Source organism: Oncorhynchus tshawytscha, linkage group LG15 (assembly GCF_018296145.1).
Source record: "Oncorhynchus tshawytscha isolate Ot180627B linkage group LG15, Otsh_v2.0, whole genome shotgun sequence".
Classification (NCBI taxonomy): Eukaryota; Metazoa; Chordata; class Actinopteri; order Salmoniformes; family Salmonidae; genus Oncorhynchus; species Oncorhynchus tshawytscha.
Window position 1 is genome coordinate 8,199,106 of NC_056443.1, and position 22,398 is coordinate 8,221,503.

At 45.3% G+C, this 22,398-nt stretch overlaps 1 protein-coding gene across 2 annotated transcripts in view; it reads left to right on the forward strand.

Annotated features, from left to right (window-relative positions):
* The window catches only part of LOC112215036 (cGMP-inhibited 3',5'-cyclic phosphodiesterase A), an 81,602-nt gene extending 59,431 nt beyond the window's left edge, over positions 1 to 22,171 (forward strand). For both annotated transcript variants that reach the window (XM_042298064.1, XM_042298065.1), the window contains 13 exons: positions 4,552 to 4,709; positions 6,268 to 6,395; positions 6,683 to 6,917; positions 9,139 to 9,212; positions 9,348 to 9,532; positions 9,766 to 9,906; positions 12,611 to 12,722; positions 13,031 to 13,138; positions 13,878 to 14,089; positions 14,332 to 14,535; positions 14,811 to 14,972; positions 18,418 to 18,685; positions 19,161 to 22,171. In XM_042298064.1, the coding sequence (XP_042153998.1) occupies positions 4,552 to 4,709; positions 6,268 to 6,395; positions 6,683 to 6,917; positions 9,139 to 9,212; positions 9,348 to 9,532; positions 9,766 to 9,906; positions 12,611 to 12,722; positions 13,031 to 13,138; positions 13,878 to 14,089; positions 14,332 to 14,535; positions 14,811 to 14,972; positions 18,418 to 18,685; positions 19,161 to 19,486 (2,313 nt within the window). In that variant the 3' untranslated portion in view covers positions 19,487 to 22,171. The remainder of the gene's footprint in view (positions 1 to 4,551; positions 4,710 to 6,267; positions 6,396 to 6,682; positions 6,918 to 9,138; positions 9,213 to 9,347; positions 9,533 to 9,765; positions 9,907 to 12,610; positions 12,723 to 13,030; positions 13,139 to 13,877; positions 14,090 to 14,331; positions 14,536 to 14,810; positions 14,973 to 18,417; positions 18,686 to 19,160) is intronic.
* Positions 22,172 to 22,398: the final 227 nt, after the last annotated feature.

The following is a 22,398-nucleotide window of genomic DNA, read 5'->3' on the forward strand; positions in this document are numbered from 1 at the left end:
TTCCTTCCTTCTCCCCTCGGATCAGAAAACTGGTTTGTTTTAGGGGATGTCTGGTTGTGCAGTTCCATCTCTGTTTCTTGTATAAAAGCCGTCGTGAAGCTCGGTCTGCTAGACAAAACACTTTCTGAAATTCCAGAGAAGAGATGTGCTACTCCGGAATATTGGAGTTTTATTTTTTTGGGATTCCCCTTCTGTGTGTGTGTGTGTGTGTGTGTGTGTGTGGGGGGGGGTGTTGTTAACTCAGTCTAAGGGCCTGGGACAGAGAGAGACTTGCTAAATGCAGTCCAGAGGATAAGCTGCTTTGCTCACACTGTGTACCTCTGATGATAATGGTGTTAGATTAGAGAAGTTATTTAAGCTTGAATTCTCCCCAAAACCTTTTCCTCTGACAAATGCAGCCAAACCAATGTTTTGTATTAGACTGTAGTGAAAAACAGCATCCCAGGCGTATATCTCAATGAAATAATATGGAAAATTTCACATGAAATGGATGAATTGTATTAAATATACTGAACAAAAATTTAAACGCAACATATAAAGTGTTGGTTGCACTTTGTGCTGGGGACAATAAAAGGCCACTCTAAAATGTGCAGTTTTGTCTCACAACACAATGCCACAGATGTCTCAAGTTTTGAGGGAGTATGCAATTGGCATGCTGACTACAGGAATGTCCACCAGAGCTGTTGCCAGAGAGTGTAATGTTAATTTCTCTACCATAAGCCGCTTCCAACATTGTTTTAGAGAATTTGGCAGTACCTCCAACTGACCTCACAACCATGCCAGCCCAGGACCTCTACATCTGGATTGACCTGCGGGATCATCTGAGACCAGCCACTCGTACAGCTGATGAAACTCAGGAGTAGTTCTGTCTGTAATAATGCCCTTTTGTGGGGAAAAAGTCATTCTGATTGGCTGGGCCTGGCTCCCTAGTGGGTGGACCTGGCTTCCAAGGGGATGGGCCTATGCCCTCCCAGGCCCACCCATGGCTGTGCCTCTGCCCACTTATGTGACATCCATAGATTATGGCCTAATGAATTGATTTCAATTGACTGATTTCCGAATATGAACTGTACCTAGTACAATAGTTGAAACTGTTGTACTGTGTGTTTATATTTTTGTTCAATATAGTTTAATTTACTAGAACCTTATGCATAGCAAAGTAGTATTGACATGCTTTTAGACCCAGATAGATTTCAGAATAGATTCAATGAGGTAATGTTTAGAGCCCATTAGACACAAACCAGGGCTGATATGAGGAAGTGGGCCAGACCCTGATAGGACGAGACTTGACCCCTCCCCCTTGGCTGTGACACAGACTGTCTTTGTGAGTAACTGGAAGAGACATGGCTCACCTCGATAGCATCAGACATCTGGACCTCTGCAACCCTTTGAATCCTGCTCCAAGCCTCTGAGTCTTTGAGCCAATCACACTGTGTCCATCTCACCATCAGGTCATATAAATGTCATACGGACGACAATGACTGTACTCATGTTATAACCAATGGAAATACTAATCCATGGTCCTGAGAGAGAGGCTTAAGAAAGAGTAGGGTGACAAGACTGTCCCGGGAGGCACAGGGTGTGTGTGTTTCAGATGGATTAATATGCTGGGAGGCACACACACACACACACACATACATACATACAGTTGAAGTCGGAAGTTTACATACCCGTAGGTTGGAGTCATTAAAACTCGTTTTTCAACCACTCCACAAATTTCTTGTTAACAAACTATAGTTTTGGCAAGTCAGTTAGGACATCTACTTTGTGCACGGCACAAATTATTTTTTCCAACAATTGTTGACAGACAGATTATATCACTTATAATTCACTGTATCACAATTCCAGTGACCATTGTTATGTTTGGAGGAAAAAGGGGAGGCTTGCAAGCCAAAGAACACCATCCCAGCCGTGAAGAACTGATTTAAAACTGAGTTTAAATGTATTTGGCTAAGGTGTATGTAAACTTACGACTTCAACTGTACAGTTTTTCACAATTCCTGACATTTAATCCAAATAAAAATTCCCTTTAGGTCAGTTAGGATCACCACATTATTTTAAGAATGTGAAATGTCAGAATAATAGGAGAGAAGGATTTATTTCAGCTTTTATTTCTTTCATCACATTCCCAGTGGGGCAGAAGTTTACATACACTCAATTAGTATTTGGTAGCATTGCCTTTAAATTGTTTAACTTGGGTCAAATGTTCCAGGTAGCCTTCCACAAGCTTCCCACAATAAGTTGTGTGAATTTTGGCCCATCGCTAACTGACAGAGCTGGTGTAAATGAGTCACGTTTGTAGGCCTCCTTGCTCGCACACGCGAGCAAGGAGGCCTACAGTTCTGCCCACACATTTTCTATAGGATTGAGGTCAGGGCTTTGTGATGGCCACCCCAATACCTTTACATTGTTGTCCTTAAGCCATTTTGCGACAACTTTGGAAGTATTCTTGGGGTCATTGTCCATTTGGAAGACCCATTAGCGACCAAGCTTTAACTGATGTCTTGAGATGTTGCTGCAATATATCCACATAATTTCCTCCTCATGATGCCATCTATTTTGTGAAGTGCACCAGTCCCTCCTGCAGCAAAGCACCCCCACAACATGATGCTGCCACCCCCGTGCTTCATGGTTGGGATGGTGTTCTTCGGCTTGCAAGCCTCCCCCTTTTCCCGCCAAACATAACAATGATCATTATGGCCAAACAGTTCTATTCTTATTTCATCAGACCAGAGGACATTTCTCCAAAAAGTACGATCTTTGTCCCCATGTGCAGTTGCAAACCGTAGTCTGGCTTTTTTTATGGCAGTTTTGGAGCAGTGGCTTCTTCCTTGCTGAGCAGCCTTTCAGGATATGTCGATATAGGACTGGTTTTACTGTGAATATAGATACTTTGTACCTGTTTCCTCCAGCATCTTCACAAGGTCCTTTGCTGTTTTTCTGGGATTGATTTGCACTTTTTGCACCAAAGTACATTCATCTCTAGGAGACTGAACGAGTCTCCTTCCTGAGCGGTATGATGGCTGCGTGGTCCCATGGTGTTTATACTTGCGTACTATTGTTTGTACAGATGAACATGGTACCTTCAGGCATTTGGAAATTGCTCCCAAGGATGAGCCAGACTTGTAGAGGTCTACAATTGTTTTTCTGAAGTCTTGGCTGATTTATTTTGTTTTTCCCATGATGTCAAGCAAAGAGGCACTGAGTTTGAAGGTAGACCTTGAAATACATCCACAGGTACACCTCCAATTGACTCAAATTATGTCAATTAGCCTATCAGAATGCTTCTAAAGCCATGACATAATTTTCTGGAATTTTCCAAGCTGTTTAAATGCACAGTCAACTTAGTGTATGTAAACTTCTGACCCACTGGAATAGTGATACAGTGAATTATAAGTGAAATAATCTGTCTGTAAACAATTGTTGGAAAAATGACTCGTGTCATGCCTAAAGTAGATTACCTAACTGACTTGCCAAAAAACAAGAAATTTGTGGAGTGGTTGAAAAATGAGTTTTAATGTCTCCAACATAAGTGTATTTAAACTTATGACTTCAACTGTACATGCATGCATACATACACACACACACACACACACACACACACACACACACACACACATATACACACACACACACACGCACACGCGCACACTCCTCTCAACCTCGTCCACACACATACATCCCCACTTCACCTCCCCATGCTGGAAAGACCCTGTAATGTAGTGAACATTGACAGACATTCCTACAGAAACCTTTTAATGTTTTACAAGGCCAGCACTTCAAAATGCATGCAGGCACTTAGTGCAGAGGTGAGACTAAATAAGGGTGTGCACAGGGTGTGTGTGTTTCAGATGGATTAATATGCTGGGACACACACACACACACACACAGACACACACACACAAGCCCAGGAAAGAGTGAAATATTAATGTTCCTGTCAGCAAGGCTTTTCTCTGGTTCTGTTCTCTCTCTCTTTAGTCAATGAACAATGGTGCTTTTATCCACTACTTTAAAACATATCTACCAAATTATGGATAAAATTAGTTTCATTAAGATTAAGTTAATACTATACTATACAGTATGCTTTGTATCATCACAAAATAAAATTAATTCAAACTAATCTCTCAAGCATGTGTTATGTTATTTGAACTGATAATAATGAATCATGCAGTCATTGGAAGATTTGACCTGGCACAGATTTGTTTTGCCACATTTTACTGTGGTTAAAAAGTAACACTTTTCCGACCAAATGATTCTGAGGACATTCCTCCAGGTCTTCCATCTGTCACTTTCCATTATCAACCGGAAAACCATCATCTGCCTACCTCAAATGTTCTTCTCCTTTCATCATGTCTGTACTGTAGTGGTTGACCTCTGGTCTCCCGTCCAGGATGTTGTCGGTGCAGAGTAGAGAATCAAATGTTTACAAGCAGATGTATTTTGCTACACCCGCAATAACATCTGCTAAATGTGTGTATGTGACCAATACCATTTGATTTGATTAGCTGTTCAGAGAGCTGGACCGAACCCACAACGTTGTGTGTGTTGTAGCGTCTGCGACGGAGCCTGCCTCCAGGCCTGCTGAGAAGGATCTCCTCTACATGGACCACCACCACCTCAGCTACAGGTCTTCCCACCATAGAACCAGGACCTGTACGCAGAGACCGCTCTGCCAGCATCAAACCCCTCCACGACAGTCCACCATGCAGGTATCATGCACTATCCTCTACTACCCTTTTCTCTCCATCTCTCTCTCTCTCTCCCTCTCTCCATCTCTCTCTCTCCCTCTCGCCATCTCTCCCTCTCTCCATCTCTCTCTCCCTCTCGCCATCTCTCTCCCTCTCTCTCTCACATACTTCCTTCGTCTTTCCCTCTTTTTCTCCCTATCTCACTCTTAGTCAACCACCATGCAGGTAGCAGCCCCTCTCCTCCTCGATAGACTCCCTCTCTCTCTCTCTCTCTCTCTCTCTCTCTCTGCTCGTCTTTATTTCTCTCCACATCCAGACGTCCGACGTGCTTCCTGCTGCTCGAGTAACTTCCCGTAGGGGTCATCCTGAGGCCAGCACAAGGCCCTCCCCAGCTGTAAACCCTCCTCCTTTACAGCCCGTCACAATAGTGAAATATTAGACCTGTAATGCACGTGCAACACTGATATATTTTCTTAAGTGGTGAATGATGGATGGGTCATGTGGGAGTTTGAACTGGAGAACGTAGGATGTTCTATGTGTATGCCTGTCTTTGAAGGAGACTGTTTGTGACCCCAGTCCTGTGGAGTGCTCCTCCAAGGCAGCTGGCCTTCATCTGTACAGAGACTGCGTTTTAGCATCCAGCAGTCTGTTGCCCAGTCCTAAACTGACCCTAGTCCTCTACTTCCTACCCTATACTCTCTAACCTCTACCTCATAGCACTTTGTAGATCCTAAAGGTTTGGATATGGGTAAGAAATATGCAGAATAAACCACCTAACCTGAGATGATAGGATTGTTTGAGACATACAGATGATAATGCACACCCGTTTTGTGATTCATTCCATTTTCACTCTGTGTCAGGCTCAGAACTGGCTGTACTCTCCCGGGACCAATCTGTGTTGTTCGGGCCAAAACAACATCCCTTTTGCTGCTATTATTTATCATCTAAATTGTTCCTCTTTTTGAGATATTGGTTGAAGCTCAGAGTGTAACAGTTAATCCTGAAGTCAGATCGGTATCTGCAGACTTCAGTCTGGCTCTTTGGCGGCTTCCTGGAGACAAAACATTCTAGAATAAATGTCCCAGGGAGATTTTTATCCTGTATGTCAGAGCAGGATTAAAATACTGCTGGGGTCACCACCCAGTACACTCTCAGGAAAAAGGGTTCCTAAAGGGTTCTTCGGCTGTCCCCATAGGAGAACCCTTCTTGGTTCCAGGTAGAACCCGTTTGGGTTCAATGTAGAACCCTCTGTGGAAATGGTTCTACATGGAACACAAAAGGGTTATTCAAAGGGTTCTCCTATGGGGACAGTGGAAGAACCCTTTTATGTTCTAGATAGCACCTTTTTTTTCTAAGAGTGGAGGGTTCATGTTGTGGAGGTGATGGTGTTATGGTAGTGTCTGATCTGCCACTCTTCAGGGACAATGGAAGTTGAATAGATGCTCTGTTTAATTGCGAAAAGCAACACGGTTCACCATAACAGCATTCAACAGACAGTGCAGACAGACTGTGGTTGTGGCATCCTGTGTGTTAGAGTATTGTGACTTACTGAGGTTTTGATATCCCGTGTGTTTTCCAGCATGGTGAACAGTGAGTCGTGGAACAGCTCTGTAATGCTCACCATCTCAAAGAGTCGCTCCATGTCTGCCTCCTACTCTGCTTCAGCCACCTCCAACCACCTCTACAACAGACGCATGACCAGACCAGGTGTGTGAGTGTGTGTGTGTAGACACTTTGCGTGACAAACAGAGAGTGATATTTTTAGTCCATCAGAAGAGAACAGGTCATTTAGAATGATTCTAATGTTATGGGGCCATGTAAGAGATGCAAGAGACGGGTCAACCCATTCTCTGTCCATTCAGTGTGTGTCTGTGTCAGTGCATGTGTGTGGGCAGTATGTGCAATTTCTATTTTGTCTTTGTTTAAATCGTGATCTGATTTGTTACATTTCGTTGAACGCGTCTTCCCTCCTAATAACCCTGTTCTCTCTCCAGGTTACCCCCCCTCCAATATATCTCCTCTGGACTCTCCCTGCCACTCCCCTCCGGTCCAGGGGACCCCTGTCTCCAGCCCCACCACCAAGTCCTGCTCTGTGGACCTACCGGACCCTGTGGACAGCCAGGGAGAGAGGCCTGTGGACCCCCAGGCCCCACACAGAGCATTAACACACAGCATCAGTGCACCTAGCTCCACCACACCGCACTGGGGGCCACCATCTCTCTGCATCAGGTAGCATACACGTACTTACAGATATACACAAAACAGATACTGCCCTTTCTGCTGTCACAAAGAGGTACAGAACATACACACAGAGAAAAGCTTGAATGTCGCATTCTTGCCCGTTACTTCACTGATCATTGGCAGCGCTGTCTAGAAGACACTGAAGCAGAGACTGAGGAAGTCGTGCATGTAGCTTTGAGCTCAGCCTCGCTGAATCGGAGAAGAGACGTTGTTTAACGGCATCATGCTGCTTCATCGTCCTGTGTGTGTTTCTGTTCCGTGTGTATGTGTATTACAAAGGGTGAGAGATGAGTAACCAGTCACGTCTCGAGAGAGAGAGAGAGAGAGAGAGAGAGAGAGAGAGAGAGAGAGAGAGAGAGAGAGAGAGAGAGAGAGAGAGAGAGAGATCCTCTGAGGCACATGGAGAGAGAGCCAGAGAGAGATGAGTGAGACAGTCAAAGAGAGAGAGAGAGGAGGGGGAGAGAGTCGGAGATCCTCTGAGGCACATGGGAAGGGATGAGTGAGACAGTGTCAAAGAGAGAGAGAGGGAGGGAGGGGTGAGTGTCAAAGAGAGAGAGAGGGAGGGAGGGGTGAGTGTCAAGGGGAGAGAGTCAAAGAGAGAGATGAAGAGACTTCCTATGAGGCACATGGACTCACGCCAGAGAGAGAGATGAGACAGTCAAAGAAAGAAAGAGAGAGAGGGGGGAGCGAGGCACATGGACTCACACCAGAGAGAGAGATGAGACAGTCAAAGGAGAGAGAAATAGATAGAAAGAGACTTTCTCTGAGGCATATGGACTCATGCCAGAGAGAGAGATGAGACAGTCAAAGGAGAGAGAAATAGATAGAAAGAGACTTTCTCTGAGGCATATGGACTCACGCCAGAGAGTCACAGAGAAGGTCCCACTGCAATGTTCTAAGAGAAGAAGACGTGGATAAGGAGTATATGTTGTTTTTATGGCGACGACAAGATGTTCAGTTATTAAGATGAGTGATCTAAGGAAGAAAAGTCCACCACAGAAGAAATACATAAAGACAATAATGAATGGCTGGATGTGGGAGGGTTATAAGTGTTGAGTTGGTGGACATTAAGGAAATGATAAAGTAAGTAATGGAGGCCAGGGCTGTGTTGTTGACATGGGAAGGGAGTACTGCGGTGTATTCACTAGGAACCAAACGGAAACAAACAGGGAGGGACCTACTGTACCTGAACCTGTCCGATAGAAACTCTCATTTCCATTGTGATACGTTTTGTTATGGTTTGTACGAGTGGATATGATCGGCTGAGAGAACTTGATGATAAAAAGATTGTGGGAGCTGTTTTATTAGACCTCAGAGTGGCTTTTGACGTTATAGATGTCTAACAGAAGACAGAGGGTGTTATTTAATGACAGCCTCTCCAACATAATCCAGGTTGAATCAGGAATTCCCCAGGGCAGCTGTCTGGGCCCCTTACCTTTTTCAATCTTTACTAATGTCATGTCATGCCACTGGCTTTGGGCAAAGTCTATGTATGCATATGACTTAACACTATACACATCAGCTACTACGGGGAGTAAAATTACTGCAACACTTAACAAAGAGCTGCAGTCAGTTTCAGAATGGTGGAAAGAAATAAATCCTAAATATTTCAAAAATTAAAAGCATTGTATTTGGGTTAAATCATTCACTAAACCGTAAACTTTAACTAAATCTTGTAATGAAAAATGTGGAAATTGAGCAAATGTAGGTGACTAAACTGCCTGGAGTAACCCTGGAATGTAAACTGTAATTGACAAAACATGTTAATGCAACAGTAGCTAAGATGGGGAGAAGTCTGTGCATAATAAAGCGCTCTGCCTTCTTAACAATACTATCAACAAGGCAGGTTCTACAGGACCTAGTCTTGTCACCTGGACTACTGCTGCCTTGGCAGCAGCAAATGGGGATCCTTAATAAATACAAATATACACCCTTGGCTCTGGCTGTGTTGAGAGGAAGAATGTCGTTGATCCTGGTTCAGCTAGAACAGCTGGTCTGATGATGTGAGAAGTGATCACTGACCTGGACTCGTTGGCCTTTTATCTGGCCTTGTTTCCTCTAACGCTACTGATGTGGTTAACTCTTCGCTTATCCTCTTGTTCTCTTTTCTCCTCTCCCATTAGATATAAATGTAGAGCCTTTTTTCATATCGTAGTTGTTTACATGTTTTGAATATCTTTTGTTTATCTGTCCTTTGTCCTTCTCTCAGCTGTGGTAGACCGTACAGCAGGCTGAGCCATGGGGAGGGATCTATGGACAAAGGGGACAGAATACCTCACCCTGGTAAGTAGTAAAAGGACACTTATCTACTTCTTCATATATGACTTCTCTCTTAGTGTTACATTTCTATTTGCTGCGTCGTGAGCGTGTCAACCACCTGACTTAACCTGTGACCCCCGATCTGTTCTGTCCTATAAGATGACCCGGCAGTGGCGTCGTCAGACTGTGAGAGCACCAACGAGACCAACCACAGTGACAGCAGTGACTTTGCACAGAACGAGGAGGACGTGGAGGGGGCCAAGAAGCCCTCGGACACCCAGGATGGATGCAGGTCGTACCAGCCAGAGGGCATCGTCCTGCAACCCCTAATGCCACCTCTAGAGGTAGGTTCCTCTATAGAAATGCATTGAGTGGAATGAAAATGGGTCTACAAATATGCTAAACATTTCATGGCTGCAATGTCAATAAATCAACACATTATGAAATTATTTATTTGATTCGAAGAGCAAATACCAAATAACATGCTATTTCCCTATAAAGTGCACTACCCTACTTGTAACATACTATTACCCATAGCTACTTGAAATTACCCTTGATCCTGACCCCTGACCTCTAGGACACACAGCCTATCCTGGACCCAGAGCCTCTGGTGATGTCAGAGCTGGATCCTCTGATGACTCAACTCAACAGCTGGAACTTCCCCATCTTCAACCTGGTGGAGAAAACACATGGCCGCTCAGGATGCATCCTCAGCCAGGTGAGAACAGGCCTCAGCCAGGTGAGAACAGGCCTCAGGCAGGTGAGAACAGGCCTCAGGCAGGTGAGAACAGGCCTCAGGCAGGTGAGAACAGGCCTCAGGCAGGTGAGAACAGGCCTCAGGCAGGTGAGAACAGGCCTCAGACAGGTGAGAACAGGCCTCCAGGTGAGAACAGGCCTCAGCCAGGTGAGAACAGGCCTCAGCCAGGTGAGAACAGGCCTCAGGCAGGTGAGAACAGGCCTCAGGCAGGTGAGAACAGGCCTCAGGCAGGTGAGAACAGGCCTCAGGCAGGTGAGAACAGGCCTCAGGTGAGAACAGGCCTCAGGCAGGTGAGAACAGGCCTCAGCCAGGCAGGCCTCAGTGAGAACAGGCCTCAGGCAGGTGAGAACAGGCCTCAGGCAGGTGAGAACAGGCCTCAGGCAGGTGAGAACAGGCCTCAGGCAGGTGAGAACAGGCCTCAGGCAGGTGAGAACAGGCCTCAGGCAGGTGAGAACAGGCCTCAGGCAGGTGAGAACAGGCCTCAGTCAGGTGAGAACAGGCCTCAGCCAGGTGAGAACCAGTAAGTACAGGTGAGAACAGCACATCTTCAACCTGGCGGAGAAGACACACTGACAGTCTGGCTGCATCCTCAGCCAGGTAAGGATAGATACAGCCTTAGTCAGGTGAGAACAGGTGAGACTTAGCTAGGTGAGGATAGTTTTTAACCGGGTGGAGATTAGGCTGCATCCTCAGCCAGGTAAGGTTAGCTACTGTAGAGCCAATTGAGAAAAACCCAGACCCATCCAGGTAAGGATAGGTAAACAAGTCAGAATACTGTGGTGAAAACAGTCTATCGTGAATCAAGAGAGAATGGCTCAGACTTTAAACCAAAGTGTATTTAAAATGCATTTAAAATCGCAACACAATTAAGAAAATACATTACGACAATGCAATGAAAAATAGTTCAAGCAAACAGGAAGCAGTCAAAAGTATGAATAAAAAGAGCATAAAACACATATGATGTTTAAACAGTCACTGATTAAAGGCCAAGCTAGAAAGGTGGGGTTTTAAACGTGATGTAAAAGCCTCAATGGTGTCTGCCCCTCTTACCTGACAGGAACAGCTATTCCAAAATTTAGGGGCTTTGATAGACAGAGGAATCCGCTCACCGATTTGGCCATCGAGGGATGCCTGTGAATAAAGCACTGTGAGATATGGGTGGGATTACACTGCTATCTACTGGTTGAAACAGGAGTTACAAGTAATTGGATTTGCAGTGTACTGTACACCAAGACGGCAGTAGGGTCGTTCCACAAAATGAGTTCCATTTCGGAAGTGTATCTTGGTGAAAAACAACTTTCTATTTCACCTAATTGTAACATTCTGTCATGAATAGCACATGTTCAACTTAATAAAAAAACATGTTCTCATCTCAAGAAGTTCATAAAAAATGACTATAATATCAAATCAAATTTTATTTGTCACATGTGCCGAATACAGCAGGTGTAGACCTTACAGTGAAAGGCTTACTTACAAGCCCTTAACCAACAATGCAGTTTTAATAAAATACCTAAAAGAAAAGTAAGAGATAAGAGGTAAATAATTAAAGAGCAGCAGTAAATAACAATAATGTGGCTATATACAGGGGGTACCGGATAGAGCCAATGTGCGGGGGCACCGGTGTCAAAGTAATTGAGGTAATATTTACATGTAGGTAGAGTTATTTAAGTGACTATGCATAGATAATAACAGTGCCTATTAAGTGCCAAATAAAGTAGCAGGGTTGACTGTAACAGGGTTGACCGTAACAGTGTTGACGATGTGTTTTTCTTCTCCAATTTATGCTTTGGCCACAAATACGAGTATAGGATGAGTCGACAACATGAATTGGTTATGAGGGAACAGATTATACACTTAAAAGTGAGTATTTCACTGGAAAGTTATTTTAAAACACGTCTAGCCTGTCTGTCTATCTGTGGGTAACAGAGTTGACGTGTTACTCAGTTTCCTACCACAAAACACCAGAAATGGCCAGAAAGAGTAGGACCCGCTCACTGTTTTTACACTATGATTTGATTATTAAATGTTACATTTTTCTTTTGAAACAAATATTTAAAAGGAATTAGTTTCACCACGTTAAAACGAGAATTCTGGTTCACTTAGCAGGGCTGACCTTTAATCACATGAAATAAATAATACGCTTGAGAAATGACTATCGACGCGCCAAAGTAACCACGGTTTTACAATGATGGTGAACATTTTGGGATTAAGTGAGTTCAAATCTTGCTAGAAGTCACAGACGGTGCACAGAGGCATAGCAGCAGGGAGTAGGGGTGCTGGGGTTGTGCACTGGGCCTTTACGAGTCCTGTATTAGTGGACCTATATGGCCTTATATAACTTTCTCCACCCACCCCTCCCTTGTCGACCCAAAGTTCTCACACGGTTATACACAGAGGGACATGTCAAAATGCAGAATTTTTCAGAAAGTCGTTAATCATATAAACCAATCAGATGTATTGAATGTTTCACTTGGTCTATATTAAAGTGCACTTCATTTAATATAACAGGCTTTTAATTCAATATTGGTGCACGATTTCTACTTAAAATATCAAAGGGACACAAAGGGGACTCATTTCGGGGAAAGACCCATGAGCAGGATCACAGCTTCAGGTGTGAAGAGGCTAACTAGGTGGATGGGATAAGGCTGCTCTATGTGTGTTCCAGGTTTCCTACCGCCTGTTTGAGGACACGGGACTGTTTGAGACGTTCAAGATTCCTGTCAAGGAGTTCATGAACTATTTCCATGCTCTGGAGAACGGATACAGGGATATCCCATGTGAGCAAACGTTACCATCAATCCTCGATGTGAATATGCTTTGAAAATACACACACAGTTACATCAAGTACTCGAGAATATCAAAAATATTTGATTGAAGCTACCGTAATCCAAACTCTTGTGCAGCTGTGGTGGTAGCACTGCCTATTCTATCCACAAGAGGGAGTGGTTGGCTTTCTCAATGCAATCACAGCACTAGTTCTGTTCCCTCTACCTCCACCTGTCTCTGTATGGTTTGTGAGGCATCATTATCATCCAGTGGACTAAGTTAGTACTACAGTTGGCATCTCCTCTCCCTCCCCATGCAGACCACAACAGGATCCATGCCACTGACGTGCTCCATGCCGTGTGGTACCTCACCACCCAGGCCGTGCCAGGCTTGCCCAACCTCCTCACAGACCACAGCTCTGACTCTGGTGAGGACATACACGTGCATATGCAAATACAAGCATACACACATGCACGGACACACACACGCGTGCGCGCACACTCCTTTCCTCCACTCTCCGTTCCTTTGTGTTCTGACGGAGGCTAATATCCTATGTCTATAAGCCTACTGTTGTATGCTTGTTGCTGATGGCATCCTTCTGGGGCTCAATTAGCTGCTGTATTAATTCATACACACCAACCACATCAGTAGCTTATGTGAAATGGCATAATTACATCAATCAGCCTTACAGTTTGCAGACCGGAGGCTGTGGAAGTTCCCAGAGCAATGTTTCCAGTGAGATCAGATGACCGTTAGTTCATAGTCATCGACAGTTCTTTTACCTCTCGCTCTCTATGTAGAGCTGTTTCCATAGAAGCCTATCTCTTCCAGAGGAACACAACAGACGCCAATGTCAACGCGCTGATCTTGATCTGTTTGTTCTTCACAAAATCTGTCTGACTTGGCTGGCAGATGGCCTACTCTGATGGCTGAGGGGCAGGGTGGCTGGCTGTCTGTAATTCTTGTTGTTTTCTGATGCTCATGTCATCCCATATACACATTTGCCCACACATTAGCACGCTAACGCGCACACACAACACCCATTGACCCAAGTGTTTTGTGCTAAGGTTTCTGATTTGTTTACGACAATGACCGTCACCCCTCACCTCATTTATCTCTCTGACCCTTCTATCCCTGTGTGTGTGTGTGTGTGTGTGTGTGTCCAGACTCTGACAGTGGGCTCCTCACCCCCAGCCATATAGGCCATACAGGGTTCCTGGTCTCTAAGATGTCTGCGGTGATGGAGGAGGGTTATGGATGTCTGTCTGGCCTCATCCCATCCCTGGAGCTCATGGCTCTGTATGTGGCTGCAGCCATGCATGACTACGACCATCCTGGACGGACCAACGCCTTCCTCGTGGCGACTAGCGCTCCTCAGGTAGGAAGGGAGAGAGGGAAGGAGGGAGGAAGAAGAGGGAGAGGATGGATGGATGGATGGATCTAACTAAAGGAACTGGAAAGGTGAAAGCAACATCCCCGGTAGATGTCCACCAATAATACTTTCTTATCTTGTGTTCTTCTCAGATCACTGAAGAGATAAATGGAGGAAGACAAAGGGACCACTGAGATGCACCAATGATAACTAATGAGTGACGCGTTGCTCTCTGTCTCCCCCTGTAGGCCGTGCTATATAACGACCGCTCGGTGTTAGAGAACCACCACGCTGCGTCGGCCTGGAACCTGTTCATGTCCCGGCCAGAGTACAACTTCCTGGGCAACCTGGAGCATGTGGAGTTCAAACGCTTCCGCTTCCTGGTCATCGAGGCCATCCTCGCCACCGACCTCAAGAAACACTTTGACTTCCTGGCAGAGTTCAACGCCAAGGTAAACAGAACCAATGGTCATGAGCTTCTAATCTATACATTTCTCTTTGATGTACAGCGCATCTACAGCTGAATGGACTGAGGCGCTGTGTCATTTTCTCTGGCGATGGACAACTTACAGTATGTCAGTAACAAGCCTGTAGGAGAAGATCTGAGGTTTGTTTGCTCTTACGCTCTCCTGGCTTCTCTCTGATAGGTTGAAAGGAGGTAGGGATAGAGGATGTGAGGACACGAGGAAAGGCATTTGAGATTCATTTAACCCTCGCTTCTCTCCAGGTGGGTGATGATGGCTGCTCGGGCATCGACTGGTCCAATGAGAACGACCGGTTGCTGGTGTGTCAGATGTGCATCAAACTGGCGGACATCAACGGCCCACTGAAACACAAGGACCTGCATCTACAGTGGACCGAGGGCATCGTCAATGAGTTCTATGAACAGGTACATCTATTAGATCTAGGTTTTGCCAGAAGATACCGACCCTACCGTTCCGCTTGTTTACACTGAGCTGCACTGGGGTCAGAATGCAATCATGGTTACAGTAAGACACCGTGGAGCCGGCGCGAGATGTGCATCAGAATACATACCTCAAATGCAGGAATGGGATATGCCACTGTACTCCAAATTTGACCTCTCACAACACTGCTCCATCGAGAAGCCTGAGATACTGTTAGTTTTCCCGGAAAACTGCACTTTTCGTCCTCATGCTAGCTAGCATTAGCCACCGCCAGGGTGACCTGAATTGAATTAAATAAATGTCATTGATCCCCAGAGGGGAAATTGGGTGAATGATGCATCTTGCCATGCAGATCCGACATTTGCATAATTACACAATGATTGGTCCAAGTGGGGCGCTGCATAATTTGTGGGGGACGACATGTATACAGCTGCCTTGTTGTTGCTGTCTTTCTTGTGCACCCATGTGCACCCCCCCCCCCCATGAAACTGCCTGATCATAAAATTGTCATTACACTACCTTCTGCATAAATAGCTATGACAGACTTGAGAGGTTGTAGAGGGTCAATTATATTTCTCCATCAAATTACATTGAAATGTGTTCCACTTGGGAATAAAATAGATGGGCCACTTCATGAGTCCATCACAGTACTGCTCAATGTGAAGAGGTACAGGTGCCTGGAAACAGCCCACTCTCCAGTAGCAATGCTCCTCATTGGTCAGAGATGGACGAGTGCCTAGCAACCACACCGCTGATCAGGAAGAGCGACTCTAAGATGTCAGAAAGCGATCAGCGTGTAGGCTGATATATTAGAGAAAGGAGGAGATAGGAATCGTATTGGGCAATGAATGGAGGAGCATATAACGCCCCACCCGGCAGACTGTTGACCAATCGCGTTCACGTTGTCATACTGTGTCGCGTGGTTGCTAAGCTAATCGTCATGCAATCCCTTCTTGGTCAGGGTATGAGTCGACAAACCTGCCTATTTTCCTCAAAAGTACGAAATGTCACAATTCCAAAGCTATACGATATTGCAGGGACAAAGTTAATTATCTCACATCTCGGAAAGATTTGTAATGTTGTACTTATTGTTCACGTAATTCATGCTTATGTTGGGTTTTTGAACTAGCGCCCAATTGACTCCCATTCACTCCTTGAAGGAGTGCTCTTCTTGTCCCAGAATTGCCCAGAATGCACCACGTGGCCCATTGACGATGCACGGGCAACGTAAACAATGGGCGTTAATACGATTCCCATCAGAATAGATAGAACCAATGGATACTCCCATTCAAATCAAAGTTCTCTCATGTGGAGTCGTGGCCATACTGGGTCTGCCAGTTCTGGAATATTCTATGCCCGTGTTTCCCAAATCTATCCTTGGGTACCCCAAGTCAGTCCACTTATTTGATGTATTTCAGAACTAACACTTTTAACTAATGAGTGGCTTGATGATGACCATGTAAGACGTGGACTGGTTGGGGGAACTCAATGAGAGGTTTTATTCATTGACTGTGAGGAATAATGTGAAATGTTGAACTACTTTTGTTCTTCTGTGTCTTCATCATTAACGTTGATGTAACACATACCGTCCTTGTATGTAGGCAATGTACTGCATAATGCATCATCTATTCAAAATGGGAACCCTGGCATTGATGGAGAGACAATTAGGTTGTTGATGTGTTGACAAACAAAATGCACAACATGTCACTCTACAGTGATCGGAGCACCAAAAGGGTGTAGGTTCTCATCAGTGCTACTGTGATTGACAGCGCAGTCTGTCTGTCTCTTCAAAGCCTGAGCTCACTCAATGATAAAACCCAAACCCTCGTTCAAATGTCAGATCTGCTTGTGTCCTTGGAGAGAGAGGGAGGGAGAGAGAGAGAGAGATAAAGGGGGAGGGAGGTGAAAGACACAAAGACAGGGAAGTGAAAGGGAGAGGGGGAAAGACTGGGAGGAGAGAGAGGAAAAGATAGGGAGAGAGAGAGAGATAGGAAAAGATAGGGAGAGAGAGAGAGAGGAAAAGATAGGGAGAGAGAGAGAGAGAGGAAAAGATAGGGAGAGAGAGAGGAAAAGATAGGGAGAGAGAGAGAGAGGAAAAGATAGGGAGAGAGAGAGAGAGGAAGTGTTGTTGTTCTGCAGTTTTGCTGACCTACTTGTGTCATCAGTGACAGCCCTCATTCACATAGATGGAGATGCAGCAACACATCAGATCACAGAGCACTCAACTGCACTGACTGCACTATACGTCAAGGCATGCACAGGTATACACACACACACACACACACACACACACACACACACACACACACACACACACACACTATGGTCAGTAGGAGCATACCCACAATCCTGACACTGACCATTAACACAGTGAAAACATCTTAAAGATCTGACCCTGTATCAGTGGTTGAGTTGTAACTTTACCTTCTCCTTGACACCTGTCTTTAGAAGATGTTTTAATGGTTCAATACGCCCCTCTAGAGTGGCGCATCTTTCTCTTTTTCCCTCTCTCTCTCCCCCTCTTCACTTCAGACACTCATTTCAGTCCACTGCACTGACTGACGAAAGCTCCGCTGGTTACTATGGCAACAAGAGACCTTGCCTGCTGCGGTCCACTTCGAGTGTATAAGCCCCTGACGTCAACAGACACATATATATGTATCCGGCTATGTATTACTTTGCTATATATACGTGATCTTGTCAGTCAGCCAATACTGGACCTATAGATGAACTTGTAGGCTTCCTCGAGCTAGATAGACGTGTGCCTTTTGCTGTATATGTTCTTGACCCAGTTTGAAGCTTTGATTATTCAGTTGCTAATCCCACAGGCTCTGCGCGCTGTTGGTTTACCAGTTTGGAGACTGAGACGGGCTGGTGAACAAAATGAGAGTTACAAATGTTGATGTATTTTCTACCATCAGTTAGAATGCAGTTGAATGCAGTTTTTACATCATTTCTGAAGGTCATGTTCTCTCTCTGTGTATTAGTACCTTAGCTGTGACTCCCTGCATTTGACTCTAATTTCCCTCATGTCATTGGTTGGTTGATTGATTGATTGACTCACTTTCCTCAGTGCCAAATGGTGACGTGAAGAGGTCATTCATATTATATTTACATTAGTCATTCAGCAGAAGTGCTTACCCAGAGCGACTTAGTGCACTACATTCATCTGAAGATAGCTAGGTGAGACAACCAGATATCACAGTCATTGTAAGTACATTTATTCCCAGTAAAGTAGCTATCAGAAAAGTCCATGCTAGTATGAAAAGACAAGTACAAGTGTTTAATAAAATCAAGGTTATAATCATTTTTTTGGGGGGTTGAAAGGGGGTGCTGTGGAATGGAACAAAATACTTTGTGAAGAGGTGGGTTTTCAGACGCTTATATCTAACATTCTGCCATGTTTACCCATAATGCACCACTCCTCAGGGCGATGAGGAGTCGAGTCTGGGCCTTCCCATCAGCCCCTTCATGGACCGCTCTGCGCCTCAGCTCGCCAAGCTCCAGGAGTCCTTCATCACGCACATCGTGGGGCCGCTCTGTTCCTCCTACGACTCTGCCGCCCTCATGCCGGGGAACTGGGTCGACCCCACCGACTCACGGAGGACGGAGGGAGAGGAGGTGGGGGAACGAGAGACAGAGGAGGAAGAGGAGGATACAGCAGAGGAGGATGCGTCGACTAGCTCTGAGAGTTCCCGTAAGAGCATGTTGACGTTCATGTTGAACTTCTTTGAGTTGAAAGAACTCCATTAACAGAAACCTGTTGAAATCAAAGCTCAGCTTGAAATGGCCCAGGTATTGAGTTGTTGATATAGTGCCCATCAATAATGCATGTGGTGGATTTAAGCAATAAGGTATATTGCCCATATTACACAAACACTGCGGTGCCTTAATGCTACTACCAACATTAATAGAACAGTAAACAAGTAAACCAAGTCAGCCAATAAGCATCCAGGACCCAAACGACCCGGTTTATAATTAGCAGTAGATACAGAAGCCTCAAATACACGAGGCTACCTGGTCTGCCTTAAGTGTATTTGGTCTTCCCAGGTTATCAGACCCTGCTTTGTAACCCCTGTCCAGAGGTTGTATTGATAAGGGTTTGCGTGTACAGTATAAGGGGATAGAGATGTAGTAGGTTTTGTTCTGAGGGATTTTTTCCCCCCCTACAGAGAAGCACGTGGTGAAGCTTAAGAAGAGCAGGAGGAGAGTGTTCTGTCCCATCACTCAGCACCTTCTGGACAACCACGAAATGTGGACAAGAGTCATCGCCTCGGAAACCCGGGACACACCGGACAGAGAGGCGCCTAACTGCCTCAGCAACCCCGCCGAGCCAATCACAGCCATCCACGAGGAGGAGGATGAGCCAGCCAGTAAGGAGGAGCCAATAGATGGCCAGGTAGAGGAGACAGAAGGGGAAGAGACGGGGCTTGCAGAGGAAGAGGAAGTGGTCGAGCAATCGGAGACTGCAGAGAAAAGGGAGGAGGAGTTGGAGTGAGAGGATTATAGTTGACCCTAAGATCAGTTTATCCAAACTCATACCCTCTCCCAAATAGACTTTCTGACTCATGTCAGAAATTATACCCTATTCCTCATGTGGTGCACTAGCTGGCCAAAAATAGTGCACTATACAGGGATTGGGGTGTTGTTTGAGACGCAGACCCTGATATTTGGTTGCCAGCAAATCACTTAGACACAACACTGTAGAAGTTTGGAGTAACATGTGCCTAAAGAAAACAAGGTGGAGGGAGGGAGCGGAAGCTGAGGATGAGGTGGGATTTATTGTTTTACTACTATATTGGATCAGGTTTCCATTTCAGAATCCCTCTCCCTGACGAGGTGCCCGCAACGCAATACAGGCCCACAGAACACTGACCCCACTGCCAGCCTCAAGACACAGCCGGCCATACAAGTGGACCGCATCCACCTGACCGCCCTCACAGAACCAGGGTGTACAACGTGGACTGTACTGAATAGACAGTACAAACACTAGCTCCTGAGGACAATGAGATGAAAGTGCGGGAAAAAGCTGTGTCCGCTCTGTGTTGGTTCTCAGGAGAGGACTGAGGACTAGGGAGAGGAGGGCCAGTGTTGATACAGAGTGTGCTCACACACACGCATGGAGACAAACACACACTTACACACACACACACACACACAAATCCATCAGAAGATTTGCTAGCTACCCCAGGAAGAGGGAATGGGAAGTCTAACATAGAACCCTGTAGCTCTGAAAAAAAGCTTTATACTCAGTCATGGAAAAAAAATCCACAACACAGTGTTTCTTCACATTCTTCATCTCTCTCCTTGTTCCCAATTTGACCATGTTTTCTCTCTTTCTGTCTTTCTTTCTTTCACTCTCTCCACTTTTGTGTCGGTCATTCAGGCTCTTTTTCCCCCCCTCTCGCTCCTACGCAGTTCCACAGGACCCAGGAACACTGACACGCCCCACTGGGCACAGACTGGTTGAATCAATGGTGTTTCCACTTCTTTTCAATGAAATGACGTTGAACCACAGTGAAATTGGTATTGAATTGACGTCTGCCCAATGGGACCCGACGCAGACCCCTCATCACAGTGTCCTTGTGCCCTTTGTCATTATTGCTTCAACCAACACAAGTGATTGTTCTTTCGTTTGTGTTATTGGTTTGGAGTTTTACTTTCTTTTTAAAAAAAATTTCACACTGGCCGTAAGATATTCACTCTCAGTGGCGTTTGTGTTTTTTAAACATGGCGTGGGGACTTTTTATTTTGTTGCCTCTCTTATTTTACGTACCTTGTATTTTGATTGTCTGCACACTACAAAGGGAATCACTTTGAATCTGAATCACACCGTTTCTTATAGAGTTAGATCTTTCTTTTATTTCGGAAGCCTCCGTTACGTATTCCAATGTAAGATGTTTTATAAGTGCAGATTCTTTTCTCTCTTCATAGCCTTGACCCAATAGATGAGGTTATGTACCACCTTGGTGGAGAAGAAGCATTCATATTTGGATTCATCTGTGGGTGTCAATCTGACCATGACACTGAAAAAGAGATTCGCCTTTTTCAAAGGTTCTCTACAGCCGTCTTCATTGATAAACTATTTTGTAGAACTCTCTCGTAAAACTCTTTTGATGGTACACTGACCTCTAGCCTGTGTTTCTGTGCTCTCTCACAATGGGATCTACAACCTAATACCCTGACAGGAAGTTCAGTCGAGAGAGCCAATGTCGAAAGTACACAGATTCTCTTTCAGTATCTTCAGCGATTCCCCATCGAGTGAGCAGTCTCACTCAGTTCCTTCAGAGAACCAAGCTTACAGTTGTAACCAGGCATTTTTGAACTCTTGGGAAATCATCTATTTCTCCATCAGGCTGAAATGATAACAGGCCCTGGGCTCCAATATCTTTCAGCTAGGCAAGTGATCAAAGAAAGCTAATTGCTGAGTGGCCCTTGGAAAGCCTTGAAGGAGATGTGGAGGAGCCCAGAGGTTCAACCAAGAGAACACGGTTATAGATATACTCCACATACACTCAGACTGTGCTGCTCTATAGAACATGGTGAATCACGCATGGGGCTGAATGCAAAGCAAACAAAAGTGTGAAGAAAGAGAATGCAGTAAAAAATATCCATACCATGAAAGACAGATGTCTGCTTAGTGTGTGTTTGCTGACTCCCACAAAGAAGTTATGTATTTATTAACTTCCTGATAGTTTCAACATTTCAGCCATAGGTCTGACATGGTTGAACTGTAGCTACCCCATTGTAGCTGTCACATGATACATCTACCTGCAGCTATCCCATCTCTCCCTATCCATCCCGCTCCTAGCCCAGGGCAGCTCCCATGACACGACCAGGCAGATCAGGCCTAAGCAGGTGTGTGTCCGGAAAGGCACCCTATTACCTACATAGTGCACTACTTTTGACCATCGTCCTATGGACCCTGGTCAAAGTAGTGCAGTATATAGGGAAAAGGGTGCGATTTGGGACACAGCCCTGGTGGACTAGCCAGCCAGCCTGAGCCAGGCAGCATGCTGCAGTCAGCACATGGACCAGTGCTGGGCTCCCCGTGGCTGTCCATAGCCCCATTTGATGTCTAGAGAGAGAGAGACAAATTGGTGGTGACAGAAGGATGAGAGGGAAAGGTAGAGGAAACAGGAGAGGAGAGAGGGAAGTGAAGAGGATATGAGAGAGAGAAGTGGATAAGAGAGAATGGTATAAGAGAAGGAAGGGGATGAGAGAGAAAGGGAGATGAAGAGGGGTGGAAGAGAAGCGTTTGGGGGGGGGGGTCTGAGGTTGGTCAGATGTCTCTTTTCTGTTCACTGATGGTCTCTGTGAAAACGTCACTTTGAATGAGGAGCCAATTAAAATGTCTGTCTGTCCCTCCGTCTTTCTGTCTGTCTGGTTCTCCTTGAAGATTCTACCCTT